The sequence below is a fragment of the Hipposideros armiger genome, unplaced genomic scaffold (genome assembly GCF_001890085.2).
Source record: "Hipposideros armiger isolate ML-2016 unplaced genomic scaffold, ASM189008v1 scaffold_66, whole genome shotgun sequence".
Taxonomy (NCBI): domain Eukaryota; kingdom Metazoa; phylum Chordata; class Mammalia; order Chiroptera; family Hipposideridae; genus Hipposideros; species Hipposideros armiger.
Window position 1 is genome coordinate 1,660,371 of NW_017731416.1, and position 12,380 is coordinate 1,672,750.

At 56.0% G+C, this 12,380-nt stretch overlaps 1 protein-coding gene across 7 annotated transcripts in view; it reads right to left on the minus strand.

Annotated features, from left to right (window-relative positions):
- Positions 1 to 991: 991 nt before the first annotated feature.
- JADE2 (jade family PHD finger 2) overlaps positions 992 to 12,380 on the minus strand; it is a 45,597-nt gene continuing 34,208 nt past the window's right edge. For all 7 annotated transcript variants that reach the window (XM_019642216.1, XM_019642218.1, XM_019642219.1 and 4 more), the window contains 3 exons: positions 5,930 to 6,047; positions 3,144 to 3,272; positions 992 to 1,958 (listed from right to left, as the gene is read on the minus strand). In XM_019642216.1, the coding sequence (XP_019497761.1) occupies positions 1,150 to 1,958; positions 3,144 to 3,272; positions 5,930 to 6,047 (1,056 nt within the window). In that variant the 3' untranslated portion in view covers positions 992 to 1,149. The remainder of the gene's footprint in view (positions 1,959 to 3,143; positions 3,273 to 5,929; positions 6,048 to 12,380) is intronic.

The window sequence follows — 12,380 nt, forward strand, 5'->3', positions numbered from 1 at the left end:
TGGGAGGGCACGGCTGGGAAAGGGGGTTAAGGCTCAGAGGGAGAGGAACCAGGAGCTTCCATCAAGACTTGAAACAGCCCCGGCAGCCAACACTGCTGCCCGGGCCCCGGGATCCCACTGCTAGTTGGGAGGAGGGGTTTCCAGAAGGAAACTGAGGAAGCAGCTCAACTCTTAGCAGGACTGGGAAACTTGAAAAGGCAAACGGTCTGGTCTGGTCTGGTCAGCTGTCTAGGAATGACTAGACTTCAGCAGGACTGGCCCCGAAGGAAGGAAGTTGGAGCCCCAGAGTGATTCTCTGCAGTGGGCGAGCCTGAGCCCCATGCCCCCATCTGGGCACTGGCCCTTCCTGGCAGCCCTCCACCGGCCCCGGTGGCTGGTTGCTTGGGAGTCCCCTGAGTAAGTGGCACAGCTCAGGAAGGATTCTGGGAACCCCTGCCCAGAGCTGCAGGGCTGGGCACTGGCAGGGGCGGAGCAGCAAGGGGCTGGAGGGTCGCGGGGTGGGCGGGCAGGCCTCAGATGTGGGTTGATCAGGAACAGCTGAGGTTCCCCTGGAACCAGCGGGGTCCTCTGCGCCCCCTCAGTGCTTTCTTGTATTAAGCTCGTTGTGCTTGTGACAGTGAGTAGACTCTGGCTGGGTATCACTTATTATACTTCCTTGGGGATCAGTGGAGTGCAGCAGGACCCCCCCCCCACCCAACCCCAAATGGACTCCAGTGGGATTTGGGGGCAACGTGGGGCAGGCCCTGGGCTGGCCCATCTGCCATGAAATAATGCCCAAATGACAGTCTGTGTCACCCAGTGGCAGCGGACTGGCGTCCTGAGCTCTTCTTCACCTTGCCTGCATCTAGCCAGGAACCCAGCAATGCCGCGTGGGCAGGGCGGGGATGCTGCTATGGCAGGAAGGCTGCATAGGACCTGGCCTGGTCCTTGCAGCCAGAGCCGTGGAAGGAATCCTAATGTCCTAGGCCAGCACAGAGGAAAGACAACAGTGTGGAATTCAAAACTCTCTCTATATTAAAAATAAAACCACAACAGAGTGGCAGCCTCAAGGGTCTGGGACACTCAGCAAAGATTGGAAATGGCAGTTGTGACTGGGCTGAGGCCTCATGGGGGGACCAGGGCAGGGCCTGGGGCAGGGGTACGGGTGACTTAGGAGGCCAGAACCCCCATGCGGACCACCTCCTCAGCCCCTGCTTCCCTGGGACCCCGCTGCACCCCACTGTCCTTGGTCTCCACGTCTGAGTCGCTCATCTCCCCATCAGAGAAGTAGCCATCAGTCTCAGTGTCAAAGTGGAGGCTGACCTTTGGCCTCTCGGCCACAGTAGAAGGCGGTCCTGTCCCAGCATCAGGCCTGGCACCCGATGATCTCCGGGCTCCCTTGCTCTCGCGGGGCGGCCGCAGCCGGCCTGAGGGCTTGGGGCTCGCCGTAGGGCCAGGCACTTGGACATTCGAGTCGGCAGCCATTGGGACTGCCTCGTCGGGGGTGTCAGGGGCCAGCGGTGGGGGGCTTCTGGGGCCTGCTGGAATGGGACAGTCCCCGGCTGCAGGGCTGGACGGCAGGTGAGAAGGTGTTCGCCGGGGTGGTTTCCTGGCAGGTGGCCCTTGAACCCCCTTGCCGCCGCCTGCATCCTGGCCCCAGGGCTTCTTGGGGGGTTTGTCTGAAGTCGTCCGTGACCCTGGCCCATCCTGTGATGGTTTCTTCTTGGTAGGCAGGCGGGTGCGGCCACGAGCCTTCCTGGCAGGGTCACCGGGTCGCAGCGAGGGGTCCCGCATGAAGCTTAGCAGCGTCTCCTCGTCTTGCAGGAGCTCCTCCGACAGCAGCCCCGGAGCAGGGTCCTCGCGGTGCCCGTTGTTCAGTGACCATTCGCTCATGGCCATGTTTTCTGCTGTGATCTGCACTGACTGCGCCAGCCAGCTGTTGAAGAAGGTGCCGTCGATGGGGAATGAGGTGGACAGGCCTGGCAGAGCAGAGAGGCGGCAGGTCAGACCCCACTCACTTTCAGAAAGGCCCCTCTGGCCCTCCCCAACACCTCACTTCCCTCTCTCCCTCCCTCCCTTCCTTCCTACCAGGCTCCCTGTTAAAAAATTATTAAGAATTTCAAGGGGGCAACACAGTACAGCATTAAGCCAAGTGAGGGCCTATGAGACTGCACAGGAGCACACCCAGTCTTGGGGGTACAGGAAATGGAGGAATAGAGGAAAGCGCCCTCTGGCCACCAGGGGGGCGCTGAGTTACTATGCGCGCTGCCAAGTCCAAAGCAAGGAACTTAGCATGACTAGGGTGGCAAGGCACATCTAGGTACAAGGGCCCTCCTGCACGCCAAGACCAGCTCTGGCTATCGGCCCTCCCTCCTCTCCTGAGGTCTTGGGAGGGACAGCTGGTGAGACTGAGCCTCCCGTTAAGACACCCAAGTTGTCCCCTTCCTGAGACAGGGAAATAAAAGATGACCTGGGGCTTCTGTGCTAGAAGTGAGGTCTGGAAGGCGACTCCACTGGATCCCTGAGAAGTGCTCTAGGGAAAGCATGCGACATCCTGGGCGATAAAGCCCACAGCCGGGGTCCCCTCAAGGGCTGCTCGGCTTGATGGGGCAGCAGTAAGGAGGTCTGTGACAGTGAAGATGCCTGAGAAGGGCCAATGCTTGTGGCTACTGCTTTGGATCCCTCTGGGTGGCTCCCGGAAAGTTCATTGGTACTGAAGGGAGGGTCCCTTTGAGAAGATTCTGGCAGAGTGGGACAAGGATGGAGAATTCTGGCAGATCATGACGTCCCATCATGGGGCTGGGCTTCGAGAAGTGCCCAGATGGCCTAGAGGTCCATTGAGGGCCTCTGGGCAAATGCACCATCCAGGACACCCAGGCCAGCAGAATGAGTGGGCAGTTCCTGAGCTCCTGGGCCCAGACTCCAGCTCCGGTGTACAAAAGGGGAATTTCTTGGGGTGGCCGATGGGGCTTTGAGACCCTAGTGTCCTTTATGGCTAGCAGGTGTGAGTGCCTAGGCAAGGAAGGGCCTGGTTACCCTCTTGGGCCTCCTCTGTGCAGTGGGGGTGCTGACAGTCCCTGGGGAGGAGGACGGGGGGGACAGAGGCTGCAAGCGGAGTGATGGCGTGAGCCTGGCCAGTCTGCCAGGCCAGTCTGGCCACTTACCCAACTGCCCCAGGACTGAGTCAGGCCCCGCCTTCATTTTCTCTTTCTTCTCAGGGCTGCCCTTTGGGCCCTCACGACCTTTCCTTTTTGAATCGCTCTTCTCGCCCTTTGCTCTCCTCCCAGACCGCTCTGCGTCAGGGAAAGAGAGAGCAGGAAGGATGTGGTTACCCCGAACAGCCTCAGCCAGAACCAAGATCATTCCATGTCACCCCAGGAGTCCTCCCTCGCCTGGCGCCTCACCATCCAAGTGACCTGCCTATGTGCCCCAGGCTCAGAGCCATAGGGGACCTGGGATAACTAGGACTCTAGAGAATCAAGAAACAGCTGATGTGGGAGAGTGACGGGTAACTGCCCACAGCGGCCCTTGTAGGGCTTAGGGGAGGGCACAGGGCCACAAAGAGGATGGAACCCCACCTGGCAGGATCTGGACTGCAGCCTGATCCACCTCGCCTACGGATCCTGGGAGAGTCCTGGTGGGTGGGAGGCTGGCTGGAGGTGAGTGGACAGGGCACAGCCTTGAATGCCAGGCCAGGGAGGTGGACATGAAGGTGGACAGAGCACTAAGAAGTCAAGAGGCTGTGCCAGTCCTCACACTGGTCAGCCCCCTTGAGCAGGTCTCCACCTTGGTCTCCTAGTCTGCTTTTGAGGTCAGACAGTAGATGGGAGACCTGGGTGCACATTTGGCCTTTACAGCCCTTCAGCCCATGACCACACAGGTCTAGGGAGCCACAGAAAACACGGCAGCAGGGAGGGACGTGTGGAGGGGGAGGCCCAGGTGCTGGGAATCTTCTCTCACCTTCTTAGCCAGAGGCTGGATGGCTTCCTGAATAAGGGTCTAAAAGGGGCTTGAGGGGCGTGGCCCCAGCTCTGGAATCTTCCCAGCTCTGCTGTTGATTCCCTTGGAAACCTCAGGCCCGGCCTCAGTCTCTGCATCTATAACATGGGACCAGCGCCCAGATACCCCCCACTGTCCTCAGCGTAGGCCGAGCTCCTTCCAAGGGCCACAGACCTTGCACGGTCGGCCAACCCTGGCAACCCCTCAGCCTCACTTTAGACATCTTCCTCCTACACTGGTTGCAGATACGTCAGCCTCCTCCCAGTTTCTCTAACAAGACAGGTTCTGGCCTCTAGTTCTCCAAAAATGCCCTGTTTCATCCTGTCCATCGCCTGGTTCAGCTCACAGCCTAAATATCACTGCCATTGGGAAGACTTCTCCAGCCCTCTTGCCAGACAGGCTTCGGCAATATGCCTGCAGCCCATGTCCCACCCCAGGGGACAAGCACACAACACCGAGGGCGTCAACTTCAGGCAGAGGCAAACCAGTCTCCTCTTCAAACGTCCTGCCCGGAACCACGGACTGCCTGTGGCTGCCACCCAGGTCTAGGAACTACAAATGTCCCCAGACTGAATGTGGGGATGTGGACCCACCAGGCTCTTCACCCTATTTCTAGAACCCTGTGCCTGAGGGCACCGCGTGCCTTGCCACTCTGCTGCCTTGACTGTGAGCCTCTCCTTCTGCAGCTGGATATGTGCCCATAGCGAGATCCTAGGAAGCCTGAGACGTTGCTCCAGATCACCACCACCATGAAGCCAGCCCTTATACCTCTGTCCCTGCGCTGGTACCAACCGTAGCCCCTCGGGCACCACTTTCCTTTACTTTCCCAGACAAGGGCAGAAACCTTGTTTATTCAAGGTTTCAGGGCCTGGCCTTCTGTCCATGCTCACTTAGTGCTCACTGAATCAATCAACAGATGAGAGGGAGCCCAGAAAGCTCTGGCAGCTGGGAAGCTGCCGTAGTCTTGGGGTGCATGGTGAGCTCTGAAATCTGTCTGCATGGCCGTGACCCACCCTGACCCAGTACCTGTACTTGGCAATGCTGGTTTCCTGGGCCAGAGTGGGTTGGTGATCCCTAAGTGTAGATGAGGAAGCTTGGCTCTCGGGCAACAGTGGGCAGTACCAGGTCCTTAGTCATCGCACCGGTGGTGGCCCAGAATCTCTCCTCTCTGTCCACTCCAGGCCCAGAGGCTGAGCTGGCAGTGGTAGCCCCTGACTTAAAATCTCTCTCCAGCTAGCTACTTCTGTTGCGTTGCAATTCAACATAGGAGCACCATTTTCTGGGTTAAGCATTGCCCCCCTTAACATATGAACATTCCAGGATGGGCCCCCTGTCTGGCAGTAGCCATACAAATAACAGATAGAAGCAATGTCAGAGATTCGCGGGCCTTGGAATTCCAGATCTGTTAAATGCACATGATGGCAGGAGAATAGAAGAAAACAGAGGAAAAAACTGCCGGCACAGGGCCTGAATCCTATTAGATGAGGCCAGAGAGAAAGAAAGCACAGATCCTCTTCCATCTCTGGGGCAGCTGCCTTGCTCAGGACCAATGCGCAGGCACACACAGGCCAGGGAGGCTCGCTGGCTTCTGGCTCTTCCTGCCCCAGGGCCAGCACAGCAACACAGAGCCATTAGGACTTCTGTATCTACCTGTTCACATGCAGTTCATTCCTAGAACTGTTGTGGCCCTGTAGCTACCTGGGTGTCCCCCGTGAACCAGAAAGCTCTCTGAGGGCAGGCCTGATGTCCACATTCCAAACTCTGGCTCCCTGCCTAACGATACACACCTGGGACCCAAGGGGCCCATCTTGGGAGGGCAGGGGTGGAAGCCAGCGGCCCCTGGCCTCCTGCACTTGCCCCCACCAGGCCCCAAAGACACATGTCTTTGAGACCCAGCCCCTTGAGAGCGTGCACACTGAAGTGGCTGATGGTGGGCTGGGAAGGCGCCTACCTCGACAGAGATCCTGTTCGATAAGTTTCATCTGCAGGTGGAATATCTGCTCCTGGAGTTTGCAGATGGCATGTTTCGTTCTCTCGCGCCTTGTCACCATGTAGCACAGATTTCTAACCTGAGGAAACACAAGAGAGATTTCCCACCTTACTCAAGGGCAACCACCCCTGACCTCCCAGCTCTGGGGGTAACCACTGCCTACACAGCCCAGGACATCTGGGAATCAACTCGCAGACCCTGAGTGCGTCCTCAGCCCTAAGCCACAGTTCTCGGATCTAAAACATGGGACTGGCACAGCCGTGGCCCTATGGCCCCTGGCTGAGCCAGAGCAGGCAGAGAAAGCATCCGGTCAGTTCAGCTGGTGACCCCACTTTCCTCCCCGTATGTGTCTTCACATGGCCTTTCATAAGGACACACTAGTCAGTGGATACATACAGGGGAGTGCCATGTGACAACAAAGGGAGAGACTGAGCCATGCGTCTACAACTCCAGGGACACCCAGGGTTGCCAGAGACCACCAAGTGCTAGGAGAGAGGCTCAGAACAGATTCTCCCTCAGAACCTCCAGAGCTCCGGGATCAACCTTGCTGACTTCCGGCTTCTAGAACTGTAAGAGAACAATTGTCTGTTGTTTAAAGCCACTGAGTTTGCAGTACTGTTCCAGTAGCCCTAGGAAACAAATACAGCTTCCTTCTCAGCACACTTGAAAAAACCACAGCCACAGCCCAAAGCCTTGTTCAATCTGACCCACTGTCACCTCACAGCCCGTGTCCCACAGTCAGGTGATAAGTACACCACCTCCTGTCACCTTCTTTCTGTGTCCAGCCCTTGGGGCCTTGCTACATATTTTAAACTCTTGGCCTGGAATGATCTTCACCCCTCTCTCCCCAAGGCTGGACCTTGTCCTTCAGGTCCTGGCTCAAGTGTCACCTCCAGGAGGCCTTCCCTGTCCACCGCATCTAAACAGCCCCACATCATTCTCCCTGCATCCTTGTCTGTGGCCTTCCTGGTAGTCATGTGGCCCCGTGTGCAGGGGGTCAGTGGGGGTGAAGAGCGGTAGATGGATTCATGGCGACTTTAAAGGCCCCAAAACAAACCAGTCAATACATCCAACTTAGAAAAAAATTGGTTGAGGTCCAGCTTTCAAAAATTTCTTAAAACACACCATTCTGGGGTTTCCTCATCCTTAAACCTAACCTCTAAAGGCGGGGAGCCAGATGAGGTGAGGCTCAGAGTCACAGACTTCTCCGCAAAAGAACCAAGAGTTATACTTAATTACTTCCTATTAAAATATACATATAGCCTTTGGGGTATATTTTATCTTCCATCTGAAACTCTAGAGGAAGGTTTCCTAAAGCATGCCCAAATGAATTACCGGCATCAAGTCCTCTGGGGTAACTGGTTACAAAACAGATTCCCAGGCTTGAGGGCCTATCAAACTCCCGGGGTGGGACCTTCAAGTATAGTACATTTCACGTCGCCCTGTGGAATCAGAACTATTGGGAGGCTAGGGAGCCTCCAAAGTAAGCTGCACAGGCTATTGAGTTCAATAGCTTATCACTGGATAGGAAGGAAATATCAGAACTTTTACTGGAATTTTTTTTTAACTTATTTATTGATATAAACAAATTTTTTTATTTTTTATTTTTTAGCTGAGCCATCCTGCCACCTATTGGCAGCTGTTGACAGCTCAGCTCAGGCCAGGAATCGAACCAGCACCCCTGTTGCTCAGAGCTCACACTCTTGAGCGAGCTCTTAACCAACTGAGTCACGTGGCTGGCCCTGGAATATTTTTTGATCCCATTAGAAATTCTGATTACATTTGCTTTATGATATAGAGTGGTAAATAAGAATGAGATATTAAAAATACAATATATTGCAGGTAAATACTCAATTTATCTGCAGTAAGACCTGGAGATTCCTACTATAGAAGATAGGAACACTTCCAACGATGCCAACGTTCTCTGGTGGGTACGTTGGTCACATGTGATCCCTTATTCCCACTTCACCCTGGTTTAATCCCCTACTTCTCTAATTTCTCCCAAGACTCTCAGTAAGATAGCTAGCTACCTGTTATTGAATGCTGGAGAATTCCTCTTCCATGATGGCTTTGGAGGACAAAGTATTAATACTACCTTAGAAGCTCACCCACGCTATCAGGCTCCTTGCATTGTCATTATTGTTTTTTTTTCTGATTATAAAGATAAAATGTTCTCTTGAAAAAAAAAATAGGAGAACAAAAATGAATCAAGTAGCAAAGTGCCCCAAACTAGGGCAGGGATTGGTAATAAAAGGTTTTACATTCTGATGAAGTGGTTTTGATACCAGCAAGTTTTGCCGAGAGTGAGCTGAGGAAAAGGGAGGGGCACAGGGGACGTCCAGCCAACTAACTTGAGCTAGAATGGACCAGGGTTGAGGACGTTCATGGAGATAGGGGGGTGGTAACAGGAGCAGGCTGGGACCTGTGGGTGTCCCGGGCACGAGACGCTGGAGCTCAGGAGGCAGGCGTGGGCTGGAGCTGGCCCGACGGGGAACAAAGCTGTGGAGTAGAAGCGGCATTGGGAGGTCAGGCCAAGTGCGGCGAACGAGCACTGGACCAAGAAGAACTCAGGGAGGGAGGGAGAACAGGGGCATTAAGGGCATCGAAGGTTTTCAAGACCAAGGGCACATTTGACTGTGGCAACTACTGCTGAAAGGGCTAGGGGACAAGGACAGAGACGTAACCACTGGACACAGCCTGGTCTTGGGGGCTGTTGGTCCTGGTGGAAGATTCTGGATTAGGGTTATGGCAGGAGCTTGACCAAGGAAGTGAGAACAGTGAGGGATGATGATAAAGGAGACAGGTGGGGCGGGGGGCTTCCTTTTACAGATGGGAGAAGGTGAAATAGGTTCAGATGCTGGTGGGATCCTGGAGACGGAGAGGGGAGGAATAAACGAGAAACCCGTGTGCTGCAGGGTGAGGACTGGAAAGGGATCCCTGACGGGGAGGGGAGGAGATGGGAGGAAAGGCAGAGATGCACACAGAGGGCTCCCCTGGCACGAACGTGGAGGGTTCTGGTCTGAGGAACAGGAGGCGAGGCTGTCTGCTAAGAGATGGGGAGCAGGAGTGGAGATAGGTGCTGGGTTACGGAGCCCAGCATGTTGCTGACTTGGGTCCTGCCGACACTGGGGGGCAGGCACCTTGGGGGACCCCCCTGCTCACTGCTATGGGATTGCTTCTGGTTGGCAGAGAGTGGCTCCTACTGGGTGAGGCTCTGCCTGGGGTGTGGCCTCTGCACAGGGACAAGGGCTAATGCTAGACGGGGTGGGAGCCAAGAAAATAGGAGACAGTGAAGGGTGGAGGGTCTGGGGGGGCAACTGAGCAGGTAGAGTAGGAGGCTATGGTTAAGGAGGGGGATGTGGGGGGATCTGGGGACCAGGGAGTAATTGGGGGTAGTGACAGGGTTTGAGAGGGACGGGGGCACTAGTGGGTGAGAAAATCCTGGAGATGGGATATGGGGGTTGACGAGCCTGGAGGCCGAGGCTGCCCCGGACAAGGGGGGCTTCGGTGGGAGGCCAAGCAGACCACAATCCAGGCACTGAGGAGGCAGTGAATGGGGTGTGACCGACGGACTAGGAAGCGGGTGCAAGTGGGATGGGGGGTGGTGGTGGCAGGATCTTCCCCGCTTGGGAGAGCTATCGGAAATGAGGCCTGAGGGAGTTCCTACATGACTGTCCTCCAGGGGGAGGGGAGTGTCATCTGAGAGCTGCCCCTGCCCTCTTAGCCCCGCTCAGGCCAGGTCAGGCTCTCGAATAAACTCCTGGTAAGCAGATGCAGGGCCAGGGTCTGTGAAGACTTGCGCAGCCCGAACTGCCTTCCCGGTTGCTAGGGGACACCAGCCGAGCTGATCGTCAGTGCTGCAATTTTTTTGTCAGCTGTGAATAACTGGGAGGCTGCAGTGGCCATGCCTTCCAGAGCTGCCTGCCAGGGCTGAGGCCTGCACACCTTTAGGCGGAGCAGAAAATGAGGTTTCACGCTGGTGGCAGCAGCATGGCCTTGGCTCCTGCTTCTCTCAGCAAAACCCCAGCCTGGCCTTCAGGGCAAATAAATCAGGGAGGATGCCCTGTGATCCCCTGGCCCTGGCACTGCGCCTGCCTTTTGGTTCTCCATGGAGCCCCCTCCACGAGCCAGAGCAGCAACCACCACCACCACTAACAACAGAGGACACTGTGCTAAGTTCTGTCCTTCACTGTGACCCCAAGGTCAGTTCCATCCTTATTCCCATTCTACTGACAGGAAACTGAAACTCAGAGAAGTGGAAACTGAAATTCAGAAGGCATAGAGCTGGGAAGAGCTGGAACTGGATGCAAACCCAGGCCACCCAAGGCCTCCATCTCAACTCGAACCCTGCCTCCCCGATGAGCCCAGCCCAAGCTGGCCTGGTGTCCGTCCAGTCGTAAGGATACCCTCGGCCATCAGTACTGGGCCATGGTCAGAGATCGGGCCGAATGGCCAGGTCACCAACAGTCAAGGGTCTTTTCAGAAAGCCACCCCCATGGCAAGGTCCTTGGCTTTGTTCACTCACTGAAGTCACCAAGCATGGCTGTGAAAGGCCCTGAGGCTGGACCTGGAGTGGGTTGACCCAGGTGGCTGACTCTTACTCCCTCACCTTGCTCCCAGTGGTGCCACCAGCCCAGTTTGGTGGCTGTTGGAGAAGCAGCATTTTATTTTGACAGGGCCTCCTGAGCCCTGAGATGCTGCACAGACTTAAAGCCAGCCCTGCCTCCTCTTCCTGGAGGAAGAGTGGGCGGGCTCATGCCTGGCTTTGGAGGGCTCTGTCCCCTGACCAGAGGGGTCTATGTGGCAGCTCTGGTTGCCTGGGAACCCCAGAGTTGGCCTCAGCAGGCTCACTGGCTTCCTAGCCCTTTACAACCTTGACCCCTGGGTGCACCTGTACCAGCTAACAAGGGGTCGGGGAGAGGTTCAGGGACTGATAAGAGGATGCTTTTGACCAGGAAATGCACAGAATAGAGAATAAGCCAACAATCCTTTCTCACAAACCCCTCCCCTCATTCAGGCCCAAATTCAACTCAAACCCTAAAACACACACGGTCCTCTAAGGCTTCCTGTCACTTCTGCTCTCTGAGCCCCTGTTTTCTCATCTGCTAACCAGGGCTGGGAGTATCTACTTCTTGCCTCCTTTTTTAGGGTAATGATGAAATCCATGAGCCCATCCCCCTGGTTCCCCCCCACAGCTTAGCCAGGGTCAAGCACACTGGCCGACCAGCTCAGACCGGGGAGGTCAGAGCTACTGGAAACAGCAAGAGTAAAAGCAGGTGTTTGCACTAGAGACTCGGGGGTGGTCTGAGAACAATTGCAACAGCAGCTTTGGTCTCAGAAGGATTTGTACCTGACGGTCCTGCCACATGAGACAGAAGGCCGGGCTGCCCAGGAAACGGTGGCCGCAATGTAGGTGGACTTGCCCTCTGCCCTGGCTGGAGCCAGGGACATTTGGTGCCCTCCTCCCCCAGCCTCTCACTTCGGACCTGGTGTCAGGCTGACTGCCAGACAATAAGTTCCCTCCCAGGCCAGCAGGGTCATTTCCCCTTGATCAGGCGGCAGGGCAGATGAGTGGGGTGAAGGAAGGTGGGGAAGCCAGGTCCAGTTTCACAGCCTCCACCTCATGCCCCACCCTCCCGCCCCTGCCCAGTTCGTTGCTCTACTCATTTTATAGACTTACCAAAAGCTGCTGCCCCAGGTCATACAAAGCCCCCTCGATGCTCCCACCCAGGGCTGCTTCCTAACACGGCCTGAGGAAATGTGTCTGTACCCATGGAGGACGCTGTGACAGGATGCCACGTGCTCTGGAACCCTAGAACTGAATGTCCCACAGAGGAAAGACCAGAACGGCACCTGGGGTTCAGAGGACCAAGGAATCAGAACATCCTGCTTCCTCTCGGGTTGTCCCCAACTTGGGGTGGTACTTTTTATCAGCTGGAGGTGGCAGGGGAGGGATGCCAGAAAAGCCAAGTTCAAGGGCGCAACCCATAGAAGGCAGGACTCCCTCACCTTTCTTGGGGGAGTAGGAGGAATTGGAGACTTTGGGGGCCTCCATGCTCTAGACCAGCAACTCTCACTGCCCCCCAATCTCCACAACCCAGCCCCAAACCATGGAGTCTGTACTTCCTCACCTTACTTCATCTCACTCAGTCCCCCAAAGCTACCACACTGGACCAAGCCAAGATCACCTGTCTCCCAGCATGTAGCTGGAGGGTTTCAGCCAACCTACCTACTCCATCTGGGCCCTGTGTCTCCTCCTCTGGGGTGAGTGTTTGGAAGTGGCAGCCACAGCAGGGCAGTCCCTGCTTAAAACCCTTCCGCAGCTTCCAGACCACTTTGGTCCACCCACCTAGCCGTATCCTTCCGCTCCACGCAGGTGGCTGCTGGTCTCCGGCCCACCCTGAGCCCTCCG